The sequence below is a fragment of the Ctenopharyngodon idella genome, chromosome 3 (assembly GCF_019924925.1).
Source record: "Ctenopharyngodon idella isolate HZGC_01 chromosome 3, HZGC01, whole genome shotgun sequence".
Classification (NCBI taxonomy): Eukaryota; Metazoa; Chordata; class Actinopteri; order Cypriniformes; family Xenocyprididae; genus Ctenopharyngodon; species Ctenopharyngodon idella.
Genome location: NC_067222.1, coordinates 56,016,414 through 56,041,272, shown reverse-complemented (window position 1 = coordinate 56,041,272; position 24,859 = coordinate 56,016,414). Strand labels below are relative to the sequence as shown.

The following is a 24,859-nucleotide window of genomic DNA, read 5'->3' as shown; positions in this document are numbered from 1 at the left end:
AATACTGATGTTGTAGATGGCCTTTACTCTATATTAACGTTTTCTCATAGAGGGTCTGTGGAAATCGCTCCGTGCAGCTCTCTCTGTCTCTGTCTCATCTGCTCGTGCTGGGGGCAGCAATGTCGCCGGCGCTTATGCCACACATTATTAACACAGTAACATACTCATACACATAAACATTCAAAGAAAGAAGCTCTTTGATGCATTCTTGTGCTCGCTTGAATGAGATTCGCCATGTATTTGGGACATGAGGCGAGAATGGACGAGCGCGAGCTTCATTACAGACGCGATCCGTCTCTGTTGCGCTCAAAAACGCATCCGAAATCTAAATTTAAGTCTTTATTGCGTTCTTGTTATCGAATCCTGTGGAATCGCTGAAATGTTTCATTTAAAAAGGTTAATATACACATGTGAACGACGAACAAAACCGAGAGGGCTCGCGAGCTTCACTAAAGACGCGAGCCGTGTTTGTTTTACTCAAAACCCTAATCCAAAATGTAAATAAGCCTCTGTAATGCGTTCTTGTGATAGACTCGCGTTGAATCGCTTAAAGTTTTTATTTAGAAAGGTTAAAAAACGCATGCAAATGACGAACATAGTGATCAAGGGCAAAACGAAAGACCGTCTGCTACAATATGAGCGAATAATACAGGAATAAACTTACCCATACAAGGTTTAAGACGTGCAAAGCTTCTTCCCATTGTCTCATCCGTTTTAGAAATCTGATCTTTCAGTCGTATTTAATCACTTTTCGCTCTACATTAACGTTTTGATCGCTCGAGCAGCTGTCTCTCTCATCTGCTTGAATGCACGAGCCGTGTCATGTGCTCTCAGAGCGGCTGCACCGCGGGCGCTGGCTGGGTTACATGAGACTGGCTAGTTTCTATTTATCACACATATTTGAAGCTCTAAAAGTATCTCATGTTTTTCATTGCTTGTATATTAATACAGTCGCTAGAATAGTTTCAAACTGGCAAGCTTAAAAACACAGAAATGACGAACTAACGAAACCGAAAGTGAATGCATGAGCCAATGATTTCTTATGTTGGCGCGCCCTCTATTGGGCGGAACTGCTCCTCTGCAAAAATGTCAACAATTCTGTGTTTTTCTGTCAATATGGGGTGCTGTGTGTACATTAATGAGGAAAAAAAATGAACTTAAATGATTTTAGCAAATGGCTGCAATATAACAAAGAGTAAAAAATTTAAGGGGGTCTGAATACTTTCCGTGCCCACTGTATCTCTAACCTCCAAGGCTGAAGCCTCTGTCCGTTTACCATATTAGGCACATAACCAGGAAAAACTCTGCCACCTGTCACGTGACAATCATAATCTTCTTACACTGCAACTTATACATTTATTTTTCATATAAACATGGTATTTTACTCTGGCTTGGCCACGAGCCAAAAAAAGAGTCCCCAAAAGTAGCTGTTCTACATGATTAAAAGGCTCTACACACACACACACTTGTAAGAGAAAACATGTAATCATCAGCATATAAGAATAATTACAATAAAAAATGTAAAAAATTTCCACAACAATATCAAAAGTAACAAAGCACAAAGATTACTGCGATTTATTGGATGGAAGGTGCTACATATTCTGCTCATTTGTCTAGTGAGAAACATTGCATCACCACTACTACCGATTTGCCGCTTTTGTGTGTCTCTCATTGAAGTAGAGACACGTGCTTTGTGCGTCCAGTCTAAAACTGTCTTTATGTGGAAGTAGGCTACTGCCAGCCCAATTTATCAGTGGCACACCGGGAATTCTCCTGAATCTTCCAGGAGATATTCTTCTTACTATATAATACAGTGTTTGCGTTTGCAGTGGTTGCATGCTGATTTTTCTGATGTTGCAGATTCAAAATTTCGAAAACATGCTTGTACATGCTTTTATTTTAGTGCAAGTTTATTAATAAACCAAGCAACAAAACCTCCAGTCTTTCACATGCATCTTAAAGATGGAGTTTAATTGTGAGTGTGAAGTGGGGCGGCACGACGGTGTTTTGCCTAGAGTGGCAGTTGAGCTTGTGCACATTTAGAATAGGTTAATAGAGTATTGGCAACGCACCAGTGTGGATCTTCACTGTACATCACAATTACTAATTCAACGTCTTGGATGTGTCCAAAAATAAGATGTTTCACCAGAAAATGTCATCTGAAGAAGTAAATAACATGTCATCCACTTTTGTTCTGACAAACTGAAAAAAAGTTTTACAATAAATCACGTTGCCAATGGTGCAAATCATTATACTTTGTTCTCGAATTGTTAATTTTAAAAACATCAACTTTGCGTGATTGTGTATGTAGTTAGTATTATCATTATTCATAACTATGGATTAAGCGAGAACGTGTGCTACTGTAACCTTATTACCCAGTGAACAATTGAAATGTCTTAACCTGTCCAGCAGAAAAATGGCCATCTCCCTTTGGTCACGCCGCCTTTCAAAAACTTGGGTAAATTTGGTTTTATATTCGCACATTCGGACTTCCGCATAGGCTACAATAACTTTGTACACTACATTGGACATTCAGTGGACGTTCGCAAGTAAGTATGCCATTAAAATAATATTTCCTCATTTTGATCGATTGTGAAAAATGTTGTAGGGTTACAATCGTTGGTTGTAAATATCATGTCGCTGTTCAGAATTTGCAAACATTAACTTTATTGCACATTATTAGAACGTTCTTAAACGTGGAAGTCCGAATGTGCGAATATAAAACCAACTTTACCCAAGTCGAGCCAACAGTGCCTAGTTGATGTCGCAACGCATCTTTCTGTGCAGCACGTTCAGCATCCTTATTCTGTCATCAATCCCTGGATACAGATAAGAGAATAAAACACACCATACACTTTGGATACCTTGAGTGAAACTGAGTTTAAGACTACCCGGGTAGTTAATCTTTCTTCTGTCAAGTGACTACTTCTATTTTTTTTCTTTTTCTTTTTTCTATTTTTCTTCTTCAATTTTTTTTCTTCCTGGAAGGATCTGACTTTATCAAAAAGACAAATAGTAACACAAGGAAAAGACTCTGAACAGTGTTTTGGGAAACCTTTCTTTTATTGGTCATTCCAAACAGGCCTGATTGTATTTCCTTTTAGTTTTGGTGACTGTTTGCAAACTTTGAACTATTTTCAATTGATGGTACCAATACAATTTTTTTCTTCCTTAAGTTGTAGTGAAATTGCTGTCTCAAATCCTCCTTACGAACTTAGATGTTAACTATACTGTCACGCTACTGTGCCCATTCATCCTTATTAGTTCATTCGAATACTAGAGTGATACAACGGTTTACATACAGATAAAGTAGCACAGTAAAGATTACATTTATATGAACAAATTAGTGAGAGAGTTAATTCTACATTCATCCGATCAATATTGAGAATCCAGATGGTATAATCAATCATGTCTTGTTGAGCGCTCTTGGAGATTGAATTTGTTTGTCAGTAACTGTTTGATATGGAGCATAAATGTGGACTTCACAGATTTCTGATCCTGTTGCGCTCTCTATAGGCCATGACCAGCGACTAGTCAACATCATGCTTAAAGCGTCATGGCAGAGCATTAAAGTCGATTAGTCGGTGCAACCTCTAACATGCACTCATTAAGAGCTCTTTTATTTCGTTAACGTAATTTTAAAGGATTTGATTTCCACATACGTGACTCAGTGTATTAATCTGTCTCTTCATCACTGTAAAGCTTAAACTGCCTATCAAGCATTTATTCAACATGTCATCTTGAATGGTAAAAAATGGTAAAACTGCAATAAATGCACAGCTGTCTGGAGAGTCTCTCAAAACTTTTATATTTTATACCCTCAGAAAACTTTATTACATTTTTCAAAATTTCTAATATTCTGAAGAAACAGTCAGGAGCTCATCTGATTTCAGATATTAATCTGAATGATAAAGTGATAAGATTATCGCACTCTCAGGAGCTCATTGTATTGTGATTCAGTGTTCAGATCATGTCATCCTACGTTCCCGAGGGCAGAAAACTGGAAACCCACTGTACATGTCTTTATTGATTTATTGATTTATTTTAATATTTCATCTGTTCCAGATTTTCTGGCTGTAATCTCTCAGATCAGCATTGTGAAATTGTGTCTTCAGCTCTACAATCTTCAAACTCTGTCCTGAGAGAGCTGGATCTGAGTTACAATGACCTACAGGACTCTGGTATCAACTTCATTTCTGATGGACTGAAGAGTCCAAACTGTCAGCTGCAGATCCTGAGGTATTTAAGAACATATAATGGATAAAGTACAGTCAGACGGTCACAATGTTCATGTGTGTCTGTAGATGATCTGACTGTTGGTGTGTGTTTGTTCTGCTCTCTTTCAGTCTTGCTTGCTGTAATCTCACTGCTCAGCATTGTGACAGTTTGTCATCAGCTCTACAATCCTCAAACTCTGTCTTGAGAGAGCTGGATCTGAGTAACAATGACCTACAGGACTCTGGTGTCAACTTCATTTCTGATGGACTGAAGAGTCCAAACTGTCAGCTGCAGATCCTGAGGTATTTAACAACATATAATGGATAAAGTACAGTCAGACGGTCACAAAGTTCATGTGTGTCTGTAGATGATTTGACTGTTGATGTGTGTTTTCTGCTCTCTTTCAGTCTTGCTCTCTGTAATCTCACTGCTCAGTGTTGTGACAGTTTGTCATCAGCTCTACAATCCTCAAACTCTGTCCTGAGAGAGCTGGATCTGAGTAACAATGACCTACAGGACTCTGGTGTCAACTTCATTTCTGATGGACTGAAGAGTCCAAACTGTCAGCTGCAGATCCTGAGGTATTAAAGAACATATAATGGATAAAGTACAGTCAAGACGGTCACAATGTTCATGTGTGTCTGTAGATGAGCTGTGTGTGTGTGTGTGTGTGTGTCAGCAAATTGGGCAAAATTGAGCAAATTGGGAGTAGCAGGATCCAAATCATGCGCACTAGAAGAGACATATCCTAAAGGTTTAGATTCAATAATTCTTCAACTTTGACCAATACAGTTGTTAGAACCTCTTCTGTTACAACTTCCTGTTACAAGTGCAGCCTTGATAGATCGGATTTTCCTCTCCCACGTTCCTCCAAAATGTGGAGCATAAGGGGTAAGGGTGGGAGAAAAAAAGTTTGAAAAAAAAATCTTTATTTAGATTAGATTCCCTTGTCATTCTTTGTTGAGGAACATGGCGTTTTGAGCAGCAGTTGTACACCCTGTCATGATGTTGGTTATATGTCACTACAGTAGACACATATTGCAGTATTAAAGTTAACAATTAATCGATTAATTGATCGTTAAATTAACCAGCGATCGATAATGAAAGTTTGTGTAAGTCGACATCCCTAATCAGAATGAGTCCAGTTGAGGACAGTCATTGAATCAGACCACAGTTTTGTTTGCTGAATAAGCAAGTCAAGTTCCCTCTGCAACAAATTTGCTAACTGTACCTCGGTGAGGGCAGCACACAATTTAAGATGAGGTATGGAATTTGATTTAGGAGGGGAAACTCTTGATCGTGCCGTCACAAAGGAGACTAGAACTTCACTATCATGGTTTACAATGCTCAGGTAGGCTACTGTCCCATAAGCTTGTTCAGAGGCATCACAAAATACATGCAACTCTCTCCTAATGGAATTACCATCAAGTTCAACAGGACCATATGATCCCTAAGGAGAACATACAATTAACATTACAATTTATCTGCTTCACACTTTGGCCCAATTCCATAACAAGCTCCTTCACCTCCAGTAAGAGAGATTCACAACGTTCAGAATAACTCTCTGCTTGTTCAGGTACTGCTCTAGACTGGGCCTGAGAAAACTGAAGGACTGGTACAAGAAGGCTTCGAACTAGGAAGTGTACTCCCATAGTCCTCAAGATAGAATGGATGCTCGGTCTGTCTTGAAGACTGTCGACAAGATGATACATGGCATTGGCTAATTGATTGATCTTGGTCCATTGGAACACTCAGCTTCAGCTCGAAGGACCATGTAAATGATTCTTAGGATACTGCACAACAGGTCACAACAGGCTGCAGCTGTCAAAGTGGGCAGGGCTTCAGTGACATCAACAGTCTCATAGGGATTTTCAACATGGTGCGCCTGTGTGTGTCTGTAGATGATCTGACTGTGTGTGTCTGTAAATGATCTGACCTGACTGTGCGTGTCTGTATATGATATGTGTGTCTGTAGATGATCTGACTGTGTGTGTTTCTAGGTTGTCTGGCTGTATGGTGACAGAGGAAGGCTGTGATTATGTGTCTTCAGCTCTGAGTTCAAACCCCTCACACCTGAGAGAGCTGGATCTGAGCTACAATCACCCAGCACAATCAGGAGTGCAGCTGCTCAACCACAAACTGGAGGATCCAAACTATAACCTGCAGATACTCAAGTATGTCAAACACTAATAATGACAAACTGAACGTGTGTGAATGATGCAGATCTACGTTAATGTGTGTTTGTGTGTTTATAGTGTGGATCATGGAGGAGAGGTCATGATGACAGCAGGACTACGAAAGTGTAGGTCTACAAACACTCACACTCTCTCTCATACACACACACACTCACACACATGCTCCGTCACGGCATCAGGTGTGTCATGAATGCTGGAGAGTTTGTGGAAGATGTGCTGTTGGAGGTGGCCGAACGTGTGGGACATGAGAATATTGTTTCTGCGTCCTGAATGAACAAAGCAGTGGTGGTTTTTCTCAAGGATGAACGACTAGATGAACAATTAGCGACAAGTATTTGAAACGTGCTGTCATTTAGGCAATAAGTATTTATGTTTTAAACTCGCAGACTCTTAATGTGTTGTTATGATGCATGTATGAAGGCAAGTTGTATATATTATATGTAAGCACAGGTAAGATGAGGTTTTTTTGAATGTGGTGCTCTCACGCATGTAAGGTTATCTTGTTGTATTAGAGCTGAGGCAGGCCTGAGTGAAATCAAAACTGAAGTGCAAGTGAATCCACATGAAGATCAAGTGATTAATACTGAGAATGTAAGGAATTATGAGGAGATTCCTACTGAGAGTGTAAGGACAGACAAGGAGTTGACTTTTGAGAATGAGTGAATGGTTGAAGGTAGGGCTGTAACGATTCCTCAATTAAATTCACATCTCATACTCCATCTTTGCATATGCTGTGAGTTTGGATTGCTGGAAATGCAATGTGCGACATTTAATCATATTTGTAAGTTAAATCATCTATAAACCTTAGCAAAAGCAGGAGAATACATTATACAGCAGGTTTCTACTTCGTAAAATGTGCTAACAGCTAATCATGATTTCAGAATAAAAGTTTAAGCCCTTGTTTAAGTCCACATGTTCTTGCGTAAGAAATTACAGTGGTTGTAGCATTTCTGTTGTAAACCAATATTAAACATGGATTAGATCGCACTGTAAAGTGTAAAAACAATCATCAGGCGGCTGGCGCCCTCTGCAGGCATTTGTTATACTACATAAAGAACATTAGTTGTACAATTCAATACATTATGTATTTTGACAGTTTTGTTCAATAAAACCATGCGATTACTTGTTTTTCATACTTTACTTGAATCAATTAATATTGTTATTGCTATTATATATTTATTTTAAGTCATATGTGTAAGTGAATGTGTTTTGTTGTGTAAGCACCTTTATAATGATCGCGTTAGTAGTTGAGCTATATGCGCGACGAGCGCCGCCATGTTTGTTTACGCCGCGGTCAGAAGAATAGATCTGTTGGATTTACAACACATGAATTCATCCACTTCTTCCAAAATACATTGATGGATGGATGTAAATGTCTGGTGAATTGGGAGAAGAACAGGGTAAACTTTATAGTTGCTTGCCTTACTCACAGTATGTAATATGTATCTGATATGAATATAACGTGTCTGTTATGTGAAGCAGAGGACCCAGAGGCAAAAGTGCAAATTAACAGGATTTATTCCACTGTTCTGTAAAAAGTCCAACTCAAGCAGACTGCCAGGCGTCGTCACACAGAGACGCTGCAGCTGGTCAACAGGGTTCACAAATATGCACAGTCTCGTTGGTGTAAGCTCGCAGAACACAGTAGCTTGGTAGCCGATCAGGATGCGCCTCAGGCTGATGATGGAGTATACGAAGCCTGGTGGTTGAATGAAACCAGGCTTGTAGATCAGAGGGCTCTGGCTGACGGACCACAAGATGGCTACTGGGACTGAGACTAAGACTGGGATGTAACAATATTTATTAGCTCAAAAGGGGAAATATTAATAATTAGTCATAACTCGTTATGATTAATTATAAATATTTGAATCAGTTAATCAAATTAGCTTAATGTAGCTGAATTAATATCACAATCAATTAATCTGTTTGGCCAGCGAACACTCAGTATTAATTGTCTATCAACTCTTATAGAAAGGATATTTTCTGTGGCCACAGAGTATCGCTTTCTTAGCATGTAGCTGTGATCGAATCGTTATCAGGGACATTGGTTTTATAAGCAGGCCAGAATCAACTCGCAAGACTGTGCACACAAGTTTTATTTAACTACATCACAAACACATAACTAAACTAACAAACACAAACATACCATTCACGCAGTGAGAGAGTGGAAAATGAAATTGAACCATATCTTAACAGGGGAATGAAACAATGGAAAGAGTAAATTAACAATTGCTGGATGAACCATCAGTTTCAATACTATAAAGCACCTTTGTTAAAAGGGGTTCACAGTCTTAATACTAAATTGACATTTAGTGTTCAAACGATACTTGCAAATGCCTTAGCTGTCCGGATCTGCAGGCTTATGAGAAAATCCTTGATGGTTTGGTCCGCTGGCGTGGAAGTTTTAATCAACATCTTTGGCGTTGATGAAGAAAATGAAGACAAACTTTGCGCTGTTAAATTGACTCTTTTGTGGTCGCTGCAGTTGTGCATGGATTGAAGTGAAATGGAGGCCTACCAGCCCGGCTTGGGCCGGGTGGCCCTTGTTGTACCAGCAGGAACAGAGCGAAGAACTAGAAGTCCATAAGCACTAAAACTAAATTCCACTGAGTGTAATTTTTGTGGGGGCTTTTGAACTCTCCAGACAGTCAACGCCTTCAAATCTTGGTTTGACCAATGAGAAAGGTGCCATTCTCTGGCAGGGGATTTCATTTGTTTGAAAGTGAGTTCATTTGCCTGGGTTTGTATGTTTGTGTCCATTTATACTCTGATAAATATAACAAAAATACAATGCATTCTATGATATTTCGATGTCCACCAACATGCGAGTCAGTAAACAAGGAGTAATTTGATAGTAAACATCACCTAGATGTGATACATTATCTCATAGTTCCAACTTTCAGGCATGCCTAACACTATACAACATACGAAAGAACAACATACAAACAGTAATAATAGACACAATGTACTGGGGAAATGCATGTTCATTCATTTAGACGAGGTTGTCAATGAATTAATGGCAAAGAGTCCAGTTTATAGACAATGTCTGGTTCTAGTGGCCTGTCTCCTAAGGGTCTTTGAAATGTGTGTAAAGAGCACATGGTGCAGATGGGGTGATAGCGCTCAGTGGGGGAGCCAGACCTTACGGGGCCTGCATGGGTGATTGCCTTTTACAATTGTATATGGAAGCACTGAAGATCAGAATAGTGTCAGGAAGGTAAATTCATGTCGGCCTAGAGAAAAACTACTAAAATTAGGTGAGGATGAAATGAATGGGGCTGAGAATGAGGATGGTGTTTATCTGATGTTTCAGATCTGTCAGATATTTCCCAGGTTGTGATCAGGTTTACTCTTTAGATGAGATCAATTCTTTTTTGGATGAGACTTTAGGAAAGGTTGCTGACGTGAGGAATTTCTTTCCAGATGTAAAGAGCAGTGTTGGTCACGTTACTTTAAAAAAAATATTAATTATAGTTACTAGTTACTTCTCAAAAATAGTAACGGAGTTAGTAACTGAGTTACATCATTATAAAAGTAACTAATTACCAGGGAAAGTAACTATTGCGTTACTTTAAAAAAAAATTAAAATATGTCAAATAACTTGAATGCCCCCATTATTAAATATAAGTCTAAGAATAAATAATTCTTGATCCACTCGTGACTCATGATCCGCTCTTGCTTATGAAATTTCTCTGTACTGTACAATACGTGTTGGTAGCCATTAAAGAAAATGTAGTTTCATATATATGTTTAAATAGTCCTATGTTATGTTTTAAATTCATTTACTTGATTATGAAAAGTGAACACCATGAGTAAGATGTATCACAAGATGCGCAATATATCGGGAGACATGGAGTTTGTCAGACATGATTTTGACCACTTCATTAAGTTTTGTTTTATAGAATGCCTCTCTTTAAAGTGAATTTTGTTTTGTAAAAATTGTATCTTAATTTTAATCAATGTTTCATCAACCAATTGCCTGGATTTAATAAATAAGAAGCAAATATAGCAGACAATATAATCATGGATGCGCGGGCGCGATCACTGGCGCGTTAACTGGAACGCGACTTATAGGCTAAATGAACCGAAACTCAGCGTATAGGCTGCTTGCCTCGCAGACATGAGAAATATATCTATAGAAAGCTTGAAATGTCTAAAAACGAAAAGAAATAGGCTACTCTGATTATGTAGCCTAATCCGAATGAAATGTACATTCTCTCTCTAGGCGTGTCCAGTATGTGCGGAGATGATGAGAGTTAGCAATGTCAATTTCATCTTTGCAGCTGACACTGATTCAGAAAACATTACTTTATTAATAAACAATTCAAATGTCTCCTTGCTGTTTTTTTGTCATATTCATAATCATTACTTTTGCCGGTTCTTTATGGCAAGCGTTATGTGTGCGCTTGAGTGCATATTACATAAACGCTCATTATTAGTTTATTCTCTTCAGTATTTAAGAAATTAAATTAATATAAATGTGATTAGTCAACTAATGGCTTAAATGAACAACTACTAGTCGACTAGAAACTTATTTCACATATTTTCGATCCAGCATGTCACAAAGGGTATTCTGGCTTGAGCTCGCGCTCAGCTCGCATGCTCTGACACACACACACACACACACACACACACAGACACAGAGACAGAGCATCGTACATTATTATCAGTTTAAAATTATATTTGTGTATGACTAACCGCAGCACACACCAGAGAAAAATCTTTGCAGGTCCTATGATAGAGAGCTTACTCGGATGAAAACCGCTTCAGTGAGCTCAATTATAGTAACGCGGCATTTTTTTTCTTTTGCCAGTAACAGTAACGGCGTTGTAATGGGAGAAAAAGTAATTTGTTTGATTACTCATTACTGAAAAAAGTAACGCCGTTAGAAACGCCATTTATTTATAACACCTTTATTCCCATCACTGGTAAAGAGATTTTAATTTTCAGTTCTACATTGTCAAAGGAGGGTAGGAGAAGATAAATCGAGTATGTGAAAGAGGTTTAGATTAAAAGCACACACAGTTGTTTGATTTCATCTCATAGACTTTAATTGTTTTTCTATCAGGTTAATGATATGTTTTATGCCCCAAACAAACATCACAGAAAAACACTAGATTTACAGAGAAACATGATTTGTCCAGTTTATGAGCCGTTTTTAACTAGTTCTCAGTGCCGGTCACCACCAGGGGCTCATTTTCTCTCAAAGATGATTTAAGTAGCGTATCACTACATAATGTGAACATAACTGCATTCAGCTTTAGAGGAAATGTAATGTTAGTTCAGTACACATCAAAATGTTCTTATATGTGTTTCAGTGGCGGCTGGTCAATAGAGTCCACTCCTGCCTGTCAGCGTGTCTCAAGTTCAGTTCTGGGGTGATCGAGAAATCGTCCACAGGAGGCGGGTTCATGTAGTATTTCAGTATAGAGACAGAGCCCACACCGGAGGGAAAACATTGGAGGGGAACGTAATCAGCCACAGGTTATGCTAAACAAACAAAGAAAGAAAACATTCATTATTTTTAACCATATCACAGAATTATTTCACCTGTCGCTGAATACTTCCCCTCCAGTGTAGTTCTTATAGTAATATGACCCGTTTCGCTCTGTCTCACTGCCTGTATCCACTTTTGTGTCCTCAAACATTAGTTTTTTGGGTCGCCAGCTTATATATTTGCTGCACACCTTGTCACATAGCAGCTTTTAGACATTGTTCTATTTTTTGTTATAAATCAGAAATGACAAGGAGGCAGCATCACGCTATACAATGTCAATGGAGACGGTTGGATTGTTTTCCCCCCGGTGGCCGTGGTTTTCAGATTATGACGTGTCACTCTGTCACTATATAAAATAAAATATAGCCAATCAGCATCTAGGGCTGCACGATTCTTGCTAAAATGTGAATCATAATTTTGGGTCATTCTACAGAAACTGTCATTTTTCTGTCCCTAGACTTTACAGAAATATTACACTTGAAAAACACTTTAGGATTACAATTTTTATATATATATTTTAATATGACACAATATGTTATTTGAACAATTAAACCTTCTTGAGCCATCAAAGTGGCAATATTTGTTTTTTAATTAATTTTGAGAATTCCAAACACCACAGAAGTGCTCGTCTCCACAGTCATGTACAGAGGGAAAGTGCTTTATTTTGAGCTCAGAAACAGTTTTTTCTACCATTTCAAATACAATAATGTATGCATAACTATCAAATATATAATGTAAATGTGTTTAAATAAATATTATAAAATATTTAATGAATATAGTGGTCCCCTGGAGTCACTGGTGTTACCTTTAACAAAAATCTCTTATTTTGAAATAATCACACTGATGACATCACTTGACTTCCTTCTTCCTATTTCCTGAAGATCAATGAAGAAAGGCCAATGGAAAGTCCACTGTCTCTTTTCAGTTATCAGAATTTTTAATTAGAAAATCATAATTTCATATGAAGCTTTTAGTTGAAGTCACTGGTGTGACCTACTTTATTGTTAGGTAATTTAAAAAAAAAACTAGAATACAAATGGATTAAATTACTTAATTTAGTGAATATACCGTGACTGACAACATGTGGGTTGATACCTTGCAGCAGCCATTTTGTAAAATGCATTTTTCATTAAAATATTCACTGGTGTTACCCGTTTATAGATAAACTTTATTTAAAGCTATTCATTTAGTTCTTTTGCATAAAGTAGCACTAAGATTACATGATTATAACTCCTCTTTCTCATTGTTAATGTTCTAATTGTTGGTCAGGTATGGCTAAATTAAGAGTATTTGGCTAAATTAAGTTCAGCTGAGAAGCAGCGACTTTACGGACAGTGTATTTTACAGACATTTTTAAAATGTTGTTTATGATCTTTTACTGACTGCTTTCACTAAGTGTCAATGATAAGTTTTTGATTGTATACCAGATGTAAAAATTTAGTCCCATCTACTTAATTATAGTTGAAGAATAAGGATCTTTGGTCCTATGTTTATGTCACTGGTGATTCAGTGTGTCACTGGTGTTACTGTTTTTTGTCTGTCACATTAAATAAGATGTGTCATGTGACATGATAATAATTTTACATTCATTGAATTCTGCTCCACTCAAGAATTAAGATTTAAAGGATTGCATCATTACTTGTTTATAACTGTTTTTCAAATATTTTCATTATTATAGCAAATACATGGTTGCACAATTGAATTAACATCATTCAATCAAACTTTTAACTAACCTTATTAAAATTAAAAAAAAACACATCTCCTTATTTTTTGCATTATCATTTTTATTCTGTAACTCTGACTGCATGTGCTGAAAAAATTGAGAAATAATATTTTATAAACATGTTTAAAAATGCCAGAGAAGTAAGTTAACACCAGTGACAAAAAAATGGTACATGCGGTATTTAAATAAATGCACAAAAAAAAAAAAAAAAAAAAAAAAAAAAAAATCATTAAGCTGTCATTTATGTGTATTCATAAAGTCAAAGTGTAATATAATAATGTGGTCTAAGTTTAAATGTTAGAAAAAGAAATACATTTTAAGACATCTTGTCATACCAAAAGTGGACGTTTCTGTAGAATGACCCTTTTTCTGCATAGGAATTGAGATCAGGATTCTTTCACACAATTCTATTTTTTTAACCAAATTATTAACAAAATTTTTTTTATTAAATTATGTTTAAAAAAAAAAAAAAAAAAAAAAACATTTTAAGTGCTGGACTTAAAAGTAACAAAAACAGCCTCTTTTTTAGACCCCTTAAAATGAATAAATGAAAAGCTGTAAGTGTAATGGGTAGTGTTCATATTATTCATCACACATTAGCAGACATTAATATTGAGAGTTGATACAGTCATATTCTGTTCAATATACAAAGCAGTTTTAGTTAAAATTATTAATTTTTTTTATTGTTTTTATTTTGTAATGTTTATAATAGAGCCGTTAGTCTGAGATCGATTCTTTATTATAGTGAAGTTTAGAGTAGTGTCAGGGAATGAACACAGACAGAGGATCCAAGTGCAAGAATAACAATATTTATTGACAGGAAAATGCTGTACAATAACTTCACTCCAAGGGTCAGTCGAGGCAGAGGCTGTGGCGTGCAGAGTGGCGAGGCACTGGGTGGCGCAGGGCTACAGCGGGTATCAGAGAACAAGGATAATCCAACCCAGAAAACAGGGCACACGACGAAAGTCCAGAATCCAAAAACCAGGAAGAAACACACAGAGAACACGACACCGGGAACAGCCTGCAACGAACTGACAAAGACACATAAAGACATGCACAATATATAACAACCACTAACAAGACACGGCTGGCAACAGATCGCAATCAGACCATAATGGGTGACGCCCACACAATCATTCACTCACACCCAACACACACACACACACACACACACACACACACACACACACACAACAACACACGAGGGTGAGTAAGTGAATCCATGAACCGTGACAGTACCCCCTCTCCTATGAGCGCCTCCTGGCGCTCCCAGGAGAGCCTACCTGTTGATAGTAATCATCAATAAGAGAGTGATCCAGGATGTCCCTGGCAGGAACCCAACTCCTCTCCTCCGGACCGTAACCCTCCCAGTCCACCAAGTACTGGAATCCGCGTCCCCTTCGCCTAGCGTCCAAAATACGACGAACCGAATAAACGGGTTCCCCATCTACGAGACGCGGCGGGGGGGGAACCGGAACCGGCGGATTAATGTTAGCATGAAAAACAGGTTTGATCTTAGATACGTGGAATACGGGGTGAATTCTACGGTACGCTGGGGGGAATTTGAGGCGGACTGTCACCGGACTAAGAATCTTGGTGACAGTAAACGGGCCAATGAATTTAGGTGCCAACTTATTACATACGGAGCGGAGCGGAATGTTCCTGGAAGAAAGCCACACTTTTTGTCCGACGACGTATACGGGAGGCTTCAGCCGGTGGCGATCGGCCTGGGCCTTGGTGCGCGCTCCCACCTGAATAAGAGTCTCTCGGGCTCTTCTCCACGTGTGACGACACCTCTGGACGAAGGCGTGAGCGGAGGGGACCGCGACTTCGGATTCCAGACTAGGAAAGATAGGTGGCTGGTAACCTAGACTACACTGGAAAGGCGACAGGCCCGTAGCCGACACTGGTAACGAGTTGTGCGCGTACTCCACCCAAGGAAGCTGCTGACTCCAGGATGAAGGATTCTGAGCTACCCGACATCGCAACGTTCTCCCCAAATCCTGGTTGGCTCTCTCAGCTTGCCCGTTACTCTGGGGATGGAACCCAGATGACAAACTAACAGTCGCTCCCAGTAATCTGCAAAACTCCTTCCAGAATCTGGAGGTAAACTGGGATCCCCTGTCAGAAACCACGTCTACCGGGAGGCCATGAATACGAAAGACGTGATTAATGACAGTAACCGCTGTCTCCTTGGCAGAGGGTAATTTGGGCAAGGGGATGAAATGTGCCGCCTTCGAGAACCGGTCCACTACGGTCAAAATCACCGTATTGCCCTGTGAAGGAGGGAGGCCTGTTACGAAATCTAGCGCTATGTGGGACCAGGGTCTTGAAGGGACAGACAGCGGTTGAAGAAGCCCATCTGGGGAACGATTAGAAATCTTACCACGAGCGCAGACAGAGCAAGCCAAAACAAAATTGCGAACATCGCGAGCCATGCAGGGCCACCAGAATCGTTGCTTAACCAAAAACATGGTACGACTAACCCCTGGATGACAAGCCAGATTGGAATCATGGCCCCATCGGATAACGTCTGGACGTAACCTCTCTGGTACAAATAATCGACTCGGTGGGCACCCGGGCGGAGGCGTTACCCCTTCTAAGGCCGTGTGGACCTTCGACTCGACCTCCCATGTGAGTGAAGAGACAATGAGTCTCTCAGGTAAAATACACTCGGGAGTGGACGGGCGCTCGGAACGATCAAAAATACGAGATAAAGCATCGGGCTTGATGTTCTTAGACCCGGGACGATATGATAGAGAAAAATCGAAACGACCGAAAAACAGAGCCCACCGAGCCTGCCTAGAGTTTAGTCTTTTAGCGGATCTGATGTATTCTAAATTCTTATGATCGGTCCAGACGATGAAAGGTACCCCCGACCCCTCCAACCAGTGACGCCATTCTTCCAAAGCTAATTTGACCGCCAGCAGCTCCCTGTTACCAATGTCGTAATTCCGTTCGGCGGCGGATAAGCGATGAGAAAAAAACGCGCAAGGATGCATCTTATCGTCCGTGGCGGCGCGCTGGGAAAGAACTGCCCCTACCCCCACCTCTGAAGCATCAACCTCCACCACAAACTGACGTGAAGGATCAGGGGCGACAAGAATGGGAGCCGAAACAAAGCGGCTCTTCAGATTGGAAAATGCAGCCTCAGCTGTATTAGACCACCTGAACGCCGTTGCGGTGGAGGTTAAGGCGGTCAGAGGAGCGGCTAGTTGGCTGAAGTTGCGAATAAAACGCCGGTAAAAATTGGCGAATCCCAAAAACCTCTGCAGGGCCTTACGGGAATCTGGGATTGGCCAATCCACCACAGCCTTAACCTTGTCAGGATCCATGCGCACCCCCTCAGACGACACGATATACCCTAAAAATGGAACTGACTGTGCATGAAAAACGCACTTCTCCGCCTTGACAAAAAGCCCATTCTCTAGCAGCCTCTGGAGCACTCGTCTGACGTGTTGCACATGTTCCTGGAGAGAAGAAGAAAATATCAATATGTCGTCCAGGTAGACATAAATGAACTGATCGATCATGTCTCTCAACACGTCATTAACGAGTGCTTGAAACACGGCGGGCGAGTTGGAAAGGCCGAAAGGCATAACCAAGTATTCAAAGTGCCCTCTAGGGGTGTTAAATGCCGTCTTCCACTCATCCCCCTCCCTAATGCGAACCAAATGATAAGCGTTGCGCAGGTCCAATTTCGTGAAAAGAGACGCGCCCTGCAGCCGTTCAAAGGCAGAAGACATCAACGGCAAAGGATAAGTATTCTTTACCGTGATGTTGTTCAGTCCTCTGTAATCAATGCACGGCCGCAGCGACCCGTCCTTCTTACCCACGAAAAAAAAACCCGCCCCCGCGGGAGACGAGGAAGGGCGGATGATCCCAGCTGCCAGAGAATCAGAAATGTATTTCTCCATGACCTCCCTTTCCGGATTAGAAAGTGAATATAACTTGCCTTTAGGCGGAGAAGACCCTGGTACTAAGTCTATGGCACAGTCGTAGGGACGATGCGGAGGAAGAGAAGCAGCCCGGGACTTACTGAACACTTCCTTCAGGTCAAGGTACTCCTCTGGCACGTTTGACAGATTCACCGACGACTCCTGTAACACAGAACGAGACACAGAAGAACAGGCAGACAACAAACAAGACGCATGACACTGGTTGCTCCATTCTGCCACGGACCCCTGACCCCACTCGATCCTGGGCTTGTGTTTGAGCAACCACGGATGACCCAAGACGACCGGATGAGTAGTAGATCTAGAAATAAAAAATGGCAACTGTTCAGTGTGATTACCGGAAGTGATGACGGTTAAGGGCTCCGTGGCGTGTGTGATGGTGGGTAGCTTCTGTCCATTAAGGGCGATGACAGTTATGGCATGTTCCAAAGGGTGAATGGGTATGTGCAAACGCGTGACCAGATCATAGTCCATGATGCTGCCCTCCGCCCCCGAGTCGACCAGAGCCTGGCAGGTGTGATGCCCCGATACCCACTGTAGTCTCACCGGGAGGAGTGTCGCAGATGAGGATTTATCCAAGGAAAGACCACCCGACAATAACCTCGGTACTACTGTCGGGCTCTGCCTTTTACGGGACACTCCCTAAGAAAATGCCCCGCCCCTCCACAGTACAAACACAGTCCCATCTCTCTCCGGTGTAATCTCTCCTCCCGGGAGAGCCGAGCTCTACCCACCTGCATGGGTTCAGGATCGAACGGGGGACCGACCGTGTTAACTCCGCTGGCACCGCTCTCCTCCATTTCCTCGAAGCGCGCTACGGGCCTCTTACGCGCCGCGCGTTCTTGCAAGCGAGCGTCCACCCGCAGCGCGAGCTCAATGAGACCGTCGAGACTGGTGGGTAGATCCAGCTGGTAAATCTCCTGCTGAACACGGTCGGCCAACCCATGCAGGAACATATCCCACTGCGCCTCCTCGTTCCACTTGCATTCCGCTGCCAGGGTGCGGAATTTGATGGCGTAATCAGACACTGGTTGGATTCCCTGCCGCAGATCCGCGAGTTTGCGCGCGGCCTCCCGTCCCGCCACCGAACGGTCGAAGACCCGTCTCATCTCCTGCGACAGGGTGTGGAATGAGGAGCAGCACTGATGTTTGTTCTCCCACACCGCTGTTCCCCACAACGCTGCGCGTCCCGTCAGAAGCGTCATGACCAACGCGACTTTAGATTCCTCAGAAGAAAACGTGTTAGGTTGCAAAGAGAAATAAATAGAGCACTTCGTTAGAAAGGCTCTACAAACCTCTGGTTCTCCAGCATACCTCTCTGGTGCAGGAATACGCGGCTCTTGTTGACTGCTGACGTTGGCGGATGGGTGGGGAACAGACGGTGGAGCTGGCGCAGTGGGAGATGAAAGATGTTGAACCTGGGTAGATAACTCAGCCACCTGCGCCACCAACGCCTGAACGGCACGAGCAGTGGCCACCACTTGCTCGTCCTGATGATCCATCCGTTGAGCACTCCTGCTCAAATACTCCTGAAGATCCGACGACCTTGCTGGATCCATAAGTGGTCAGTTCGTTCTGTCAGGGAATGAACACAGACAGAGGATCCAAGTGCAAGAATAACAATATTTATTGACAGGAAAATGCTGTACAATAACTTCACTCCAAGGGTCAGTCGAGGCAGAGGCTGTGGCGTGCAGAGTGGCGAGGCACTGGGTGGCGCAGGGCTACAGCGGGTATCAGAGAACAAGGATAATCCAACCCAGAAAACAGGGCACACGACGAAAGTCCAGAATCCAAAAACCAGGAAGAAACACACAGAGAACACGACACCGGGAACAGCCTGCAACGAACTGACAAAGACACATAAAGACATGCACAATATATAACAACCACTAACAAGACACGGCTGGCAACAGATCGCAATCAGACCATAATGGGTGACGCCCACACAATCATTCACTCACACCCAACACACACACACACACACACACACACACACACACACACACAACAACACACGAGGGTGAGTAAGTGAATCCATGAACCGTGACAAGTAGATCCGTTAATCTGAGATCGATTGCTCATGTCTCGCTCTCTCACACGGTATCGCGAGAGTTTCTCCGTGCAGGTGAACGTTATCAGGTGAGATCGCGAGAGTTGGCTCATACGAGTAAACGCCATCACTGAGAAAATCACTCATCGTCTCTTGTGATTATTCTCCCTGTTTATTCTCAGGCGTAACATGAGCTGTTGAACATAAACAATAGACTGTTCACATTAATAAATAAAAATAATTAATAAATAGCACCTGTGCTTTAAGGTGGCAGCTGGTATTTGTAGGTGTGTCTCCTGTCCTTCATGGCTAACCCGATTGCTTGTGTTTGGACCCCGTCTGTTTTTGGATTACTCTTCTAATAAACTACTGCGTGTGGATCCTCAGTCTTTGAGTCTCGGAGCAGTTAGTGACATGCACAATAATTTTATAAAATCTAAACATTTAGTGAAAAAACATTAATAAAAGTGAATCAGTGTAGCACTAAATCTGGTCAAATGTTACACATTTGTCATTATATTGTTGTAAAATACATAAATGAATAATTAGTAAATATATTTATATATAAACCAATACCAGCATTTCTTTACCAATTTCAATACCATAGTAAAATTGTAACTAATTGTAATTTTATTTTATTAGCTTTTTAAATGTAACTATTTGAAAATAAAAATATTAAATAAGTGAAGTTTTTATTATTGCTGTTAATAATTATTATAAGTTAATAATGCATTAAAATATTAGCACATAGTCTTCAAATATTGTTCAATAAAGTAAACATTGATCAAGATCAAATGAAAGTTAGTAATGAAATGAAAAAGAAACAGAACAAGTGTCAGGTCTGTCTTAAACTGTAAGTCTTAATGCACAGATCTGTTCATATCAGATTGTTTTTGTCCGTCCGTTGCTCTGCTTATGATCACAATGTCAGTCATCACAGTTTCAGATTCAGTTCAATACGGCTGTAACTCCTGAAACCGTGTGAACTTATCAGCAGGAACAATAAAACTCACTCAAATTATGAATGTGAAGCAGAAAGTGTTTCTTTATAATCAATGAATGTGATTTGACTTCAGTTCAGCCGCAGCACAAACACAAACTCTGGAGGATTGAGCTGCTTCTGACTAAACGCCTCTGATTGGCCATAGTGATCACATGATCAACAAACATGTCTGTGATTGGCTACAATGATCAACAATGCAGAAACACACAGTAAATAGAGACCGTTGAGGCTCTTCACACACACACAAACACACACAGGATCGTCTGAAAGCTGGAATGAACCGAGCCGCTACTGCAGAAAGCCTGCTCTCATTACGCCTTCACATTTAAGTGTCGCTTTGGTACTTTTGACAACACTAGTCTGCTCTGTTTCAGGCCTGACAGCTTTTTCACACAGTTTTGTTTAGGGCTCCAGAAGTCTAGGACCGGCACTGCTAGTGAGGTCTGAATCTCTAGTCTCTGTTCAACAGCTTTCACTGTATTAGTGAGGACATCTGTGAATCTGGAGGACATTTTGTCAAAGCTGTAAACACACACACACACACACACATCTTCACTGTTGTTGTTATTGATGTTTCTCTCTTCTTGTGTTCAGATGCCTGTGATCTCACACTGGATCCAAACACAGCACACACTCGACTCGTTCTGTCTGATGGGAACAGGAAGGTGACGCGTGTGTATGAGGATCAGCCGTATCCTGATCATCCAGAGAGATTTGATGTGTGTAATGAGTCTCCTCAGGTTCTGTGTAGAGAGAGACTGACTGGACGCTGTTACTGGGAGGCTGAATGGAGCGGATATGGTACTGAAATATCAGTGGCATATGAAGGAATCAGCAGGAAAGGATGGAGTATGTTTGGAGAGAATGACAAATCCTGGTGTCTGTCCTGCTCTAGAGGATTCACTGTCCGTCACAATAAGAACAAAACTGTTGTACCTGCTGTCAGTTCATCCTCTAAAAGAGCAGGAGTGTATGTGGACGTGTCGGCCGGCACTCTGTCCTTCTACAGCGTCTCTGACACACACACACTCACACACTTACACACACTCAACACCACATTCACTGAACCCCTCTATGCTGGATTTAGGGTTTATTATTCCTCAGTGTCTCTGTGTGATATTAAAGGATAGAGAGACACTCTGTAAATCCGCTTTCTGATCTTCACACACACTCATCAAATCTCACTTCATCACATTTGTATTCATTCATTTTTAATTCATGTTTTTTATTGTCATCTAGAAGTTACACATCTAGATCAGACACACACACTGTTCTGAATCTGTAATAAACAGAGTAATAAAGTTGCTTTAATATTCATATTGTAAATTGTTCATCAGATTGAATAAAAGTACATTTGAGACTCATTTAATCCTGAACTGGTTTGTGAATGACTGATGTGAACTGATGACAGTATGAATGATCATGAATGTGATTCAGATCAGCAGAATGAAGAAATCCTGTCGTCTCCTGATAGTGTGAAGAAGAGAGAGAAAGAGAAAAGTGAAAGTGCAGAAACAGCTGCTTAACGTTCAAACTGAGCTGAAAATGAGCGTATTTCCAAAGGATTAATGGACACTGTGTTGATCCACTGCGTCCGTTGGGATTTGACACAAATGATGATAGTTCATGGCTGATTTCAACATCTATTTCAGCATCACCAACATCACTAACAGTGGTTTAGTCCAATAGCAGAGCTGCTCTATTTCTCCTCAATAATAATAGCTCTGAACTCTTTAACTCTTTAAGCCCTGAAGGCATTTTTAGAGTTGTTTCTGACTGACACACAAAAGTAAACACTCATAACTCCAAAACTAAAGCAAGAAGAGTCAAAAGATCAGTAACATTTGATAGAAAAATTTCTTCTATTACATTTGGACATTATCATGCTGAGAAACTGCTGATAAAAAAACAAGCAAATATATATAATTTTATTATATTTTTACATGTCTTTGTTATTTGACATGCAGTAACTCAGGAAGGAAGTTCCTCTACACATGAGCTCCATCTGGATCAAATCTGACCATAAATCAATCAAAAGTTACAGCATTTGGAACAAGGAAGCTTCTTTGTTTGGCCCTTGTTGCCCCTAAATGAGACTAGATTTAAGGCTTCTCTGTCAAATCATGGTTCACTGTTATAAGAACATGTACACATTACAGTAAACTACTATGTGCTTCATTGCTCCACCTGCTGTCTATTAGTGGCATGAACACGACTGGAGACTGATACAACATGACTGGACTGAAACATCATAACCTGCCCAAGATCTTAATGCTACAATTATGGTTCATTATTTTCACTGTGTGAACATCCAAGTACAGCATTATTAAGCTAGTCCCAGACTAAAATGCATGTTTCAGCTGTTTTAACTGAACCCGGTTTGCCCTGACATATCTTAAAGGGTTAGTTCACCCAAAAATGAAAATTCTGTCATTTATTACTCACCCTCGTGCCGTTCTACACCCGTAAGACCTTCGTTAATCTTTGTTAATCTCCTACATAGCCAGCAATGACATTTCCTCTCTCAAGATCCATAAAGGTACTAAAAACATATTTAAATCAGTTCATGTGAGTACAGTGGTTCAATATTAATATTATAAAGTGACGAGAATATTTTAAGTGCGCCAAAAAAACAAAATAACAACTTATTTAGAGATGGCCGATTTCAAAACACTGCTTCAGGAAGCATCGGAGCACAATGAATGACTTTGGCGCTCCGAACAGCAGATTCAACACACTGATTCATTTATGATCCGATGCTTCTGATGAAATATTATTCCAATTTAAAACAGCTGTTTTCTATGTGAATATATAGTAAAGTGTAATTTATTCCTGTGATCACTCCAGTCTTCAGTGTCACATGATCCTTCAGAAATTATTCTAATATGCTGATTTGATAACGTTGGAAACAGTTGTGCTGCTGAATATTTTTTTATAACCTGTGATACTTTTTTTTAAAGGATTCTTTGATTAATAAAAAGTTAAAGAACAGCATTTATTTATTTAGAAATCTTTTGTAGCAATATACCAGAGATGGAAACTCGAGTCTGCGACTTGGACTCGAGTCGCACTTAAGTCGTACAAAAAAAGGCTCGAGACTTGACTTGGACTTGAAGTCAGCATCAAACACCACATTTTTTCTAGTTACTATATTCCTCATTCATTCATCAATATGGGCTGCAGCAGCAAATACAACAATTCATTTCTAAACACATTCGCTTATGCGTGCGCATGGCACACGTATTTATTAATCATATTGAAAAAGTGCTATTAAATATAGATGAACAACAAGCAACAACAATATAACCACGTCTTACCTTGTGATAATCTTCGTGTCAGCTGCGGTATTACAGATGTCGCTTTTTAAATTGAAAATACACGCATATACACGATTTTTTTTCATGGTGCTGTTCCTGTTTAGTTCTGAGCGATCATTATTTTTGAGTGCCACACCTTTTTATCTCCCAAAACTCTCACAATGGATGGCATGTCTCTGAAGGGATTAGGGATGATTATTTCAGAATGAAACCCACTCATTGTGTGAATCGCAGAGACAGATTCAAATATGATTCAAAAGAATCGATCCTGGAACAACCTGCTAAGAGATCTATCTTCGCTTCAACACGATGGCATCAACTAAACCGCTCTTCATAATAACATTTGGCTTCAAAAACCTTCAGTATAGTGGGAACAAACGGAATGCTATATGTAAGCGCGCGCGTGCGGGAATGAATGGCGTGTCGCGCAGGGAGCGCTGCTGAACTAGACAAAGCTGACCTGAAATATAGCTGTTTTATTATTATTCAGTAAATATATTTTTGACAGGGAAGCTGTGCGTAAACATGAATATATATGCATTTACTTAAAAAAAATAAAAAAATAAAAAAAGCACCCCAGAAAAAAGATATTTCTCCTTATAGTGGACTTCAATGGCCTCCAAACGGTTGAAGGTCAAAATTACAGTTTCAGTGCAGCTTCAAAGGGCTTTATATGAAACCAGATGAGGAATAAGGTCTTATCTAGAGAAACAATCTGTCATTTTAAGATTGATGCTTTAAAGGAACACTCCACTTTTTTTGAAAATAGGCTCATTTTCCAACTCCCCTAGAGTTAAACAGTTGAGTTTTACCGTTTTCGAATCCATTCAGCCGATCTCCGGGTCTGGCGGTACCACTTTTAGCATAGCTTAGCATAGTTCATTGAATCTGATT

At 40.4% G+C, this 24,859-nt stretch overlaps 2 protein-coding genes across 6 annotated transcripts in view; both read left to right on the top strand.

The window, feature by feature from the left end:
* Window positions 1-22,012, top strand: part of LOC127508733 (NACHT, LRR and PYD domains-containing protein 12-like) — a 35,120-nt gene extending 13,108 nt beyond the window's left edge. Inside the window, exons 5-10 of one of the 5 annotated variants that reach the window (XM_051887033.1) lie at window positions 4,066-4,239; window positions 4,347-4,520; window positions 4,626-4,799; window positions 6,219-6,392; window positions 6,474-6,520; window positions 21,243-22,012. In XM_051887033.1, coding sequence (XP_051742993.1) covers window positions 4,066-4,239; window positions 4,347-4,520; window positions 4,626-4,799; window positions 6,219-6,392; window positions 6,474-6,520; window positions 21,243-21,778 — 1,279 coding nt within the window. In that variant the 3' untranslated portion in view covers window positions 21,779-22,012. Of the gene's footprint in view, window positions 1-4,065; window positions 4,240-4,346; window positions 4,521-4,625; window positions 4,800-6,218; window positions 6,393-6,473; window positions 6,521-11,731; window positions 11,764-21,242 lie in introns of those variants that run through there. The other 4 variants (XM_051887037.1, XM_051887035.1, XM_051887034.1 and 1 more) reach the window with 4 other exon arrangements.
* Window positions 1-24,859, top strand: part of LOC127508857 (gastrula zinc finger protein XlCGF8.2DB-like) — a 158,727-nt gene that overhangs the window by 76,238 nt on the left and 57,630 nt on the right. The window lies entirely within an intron of this gene.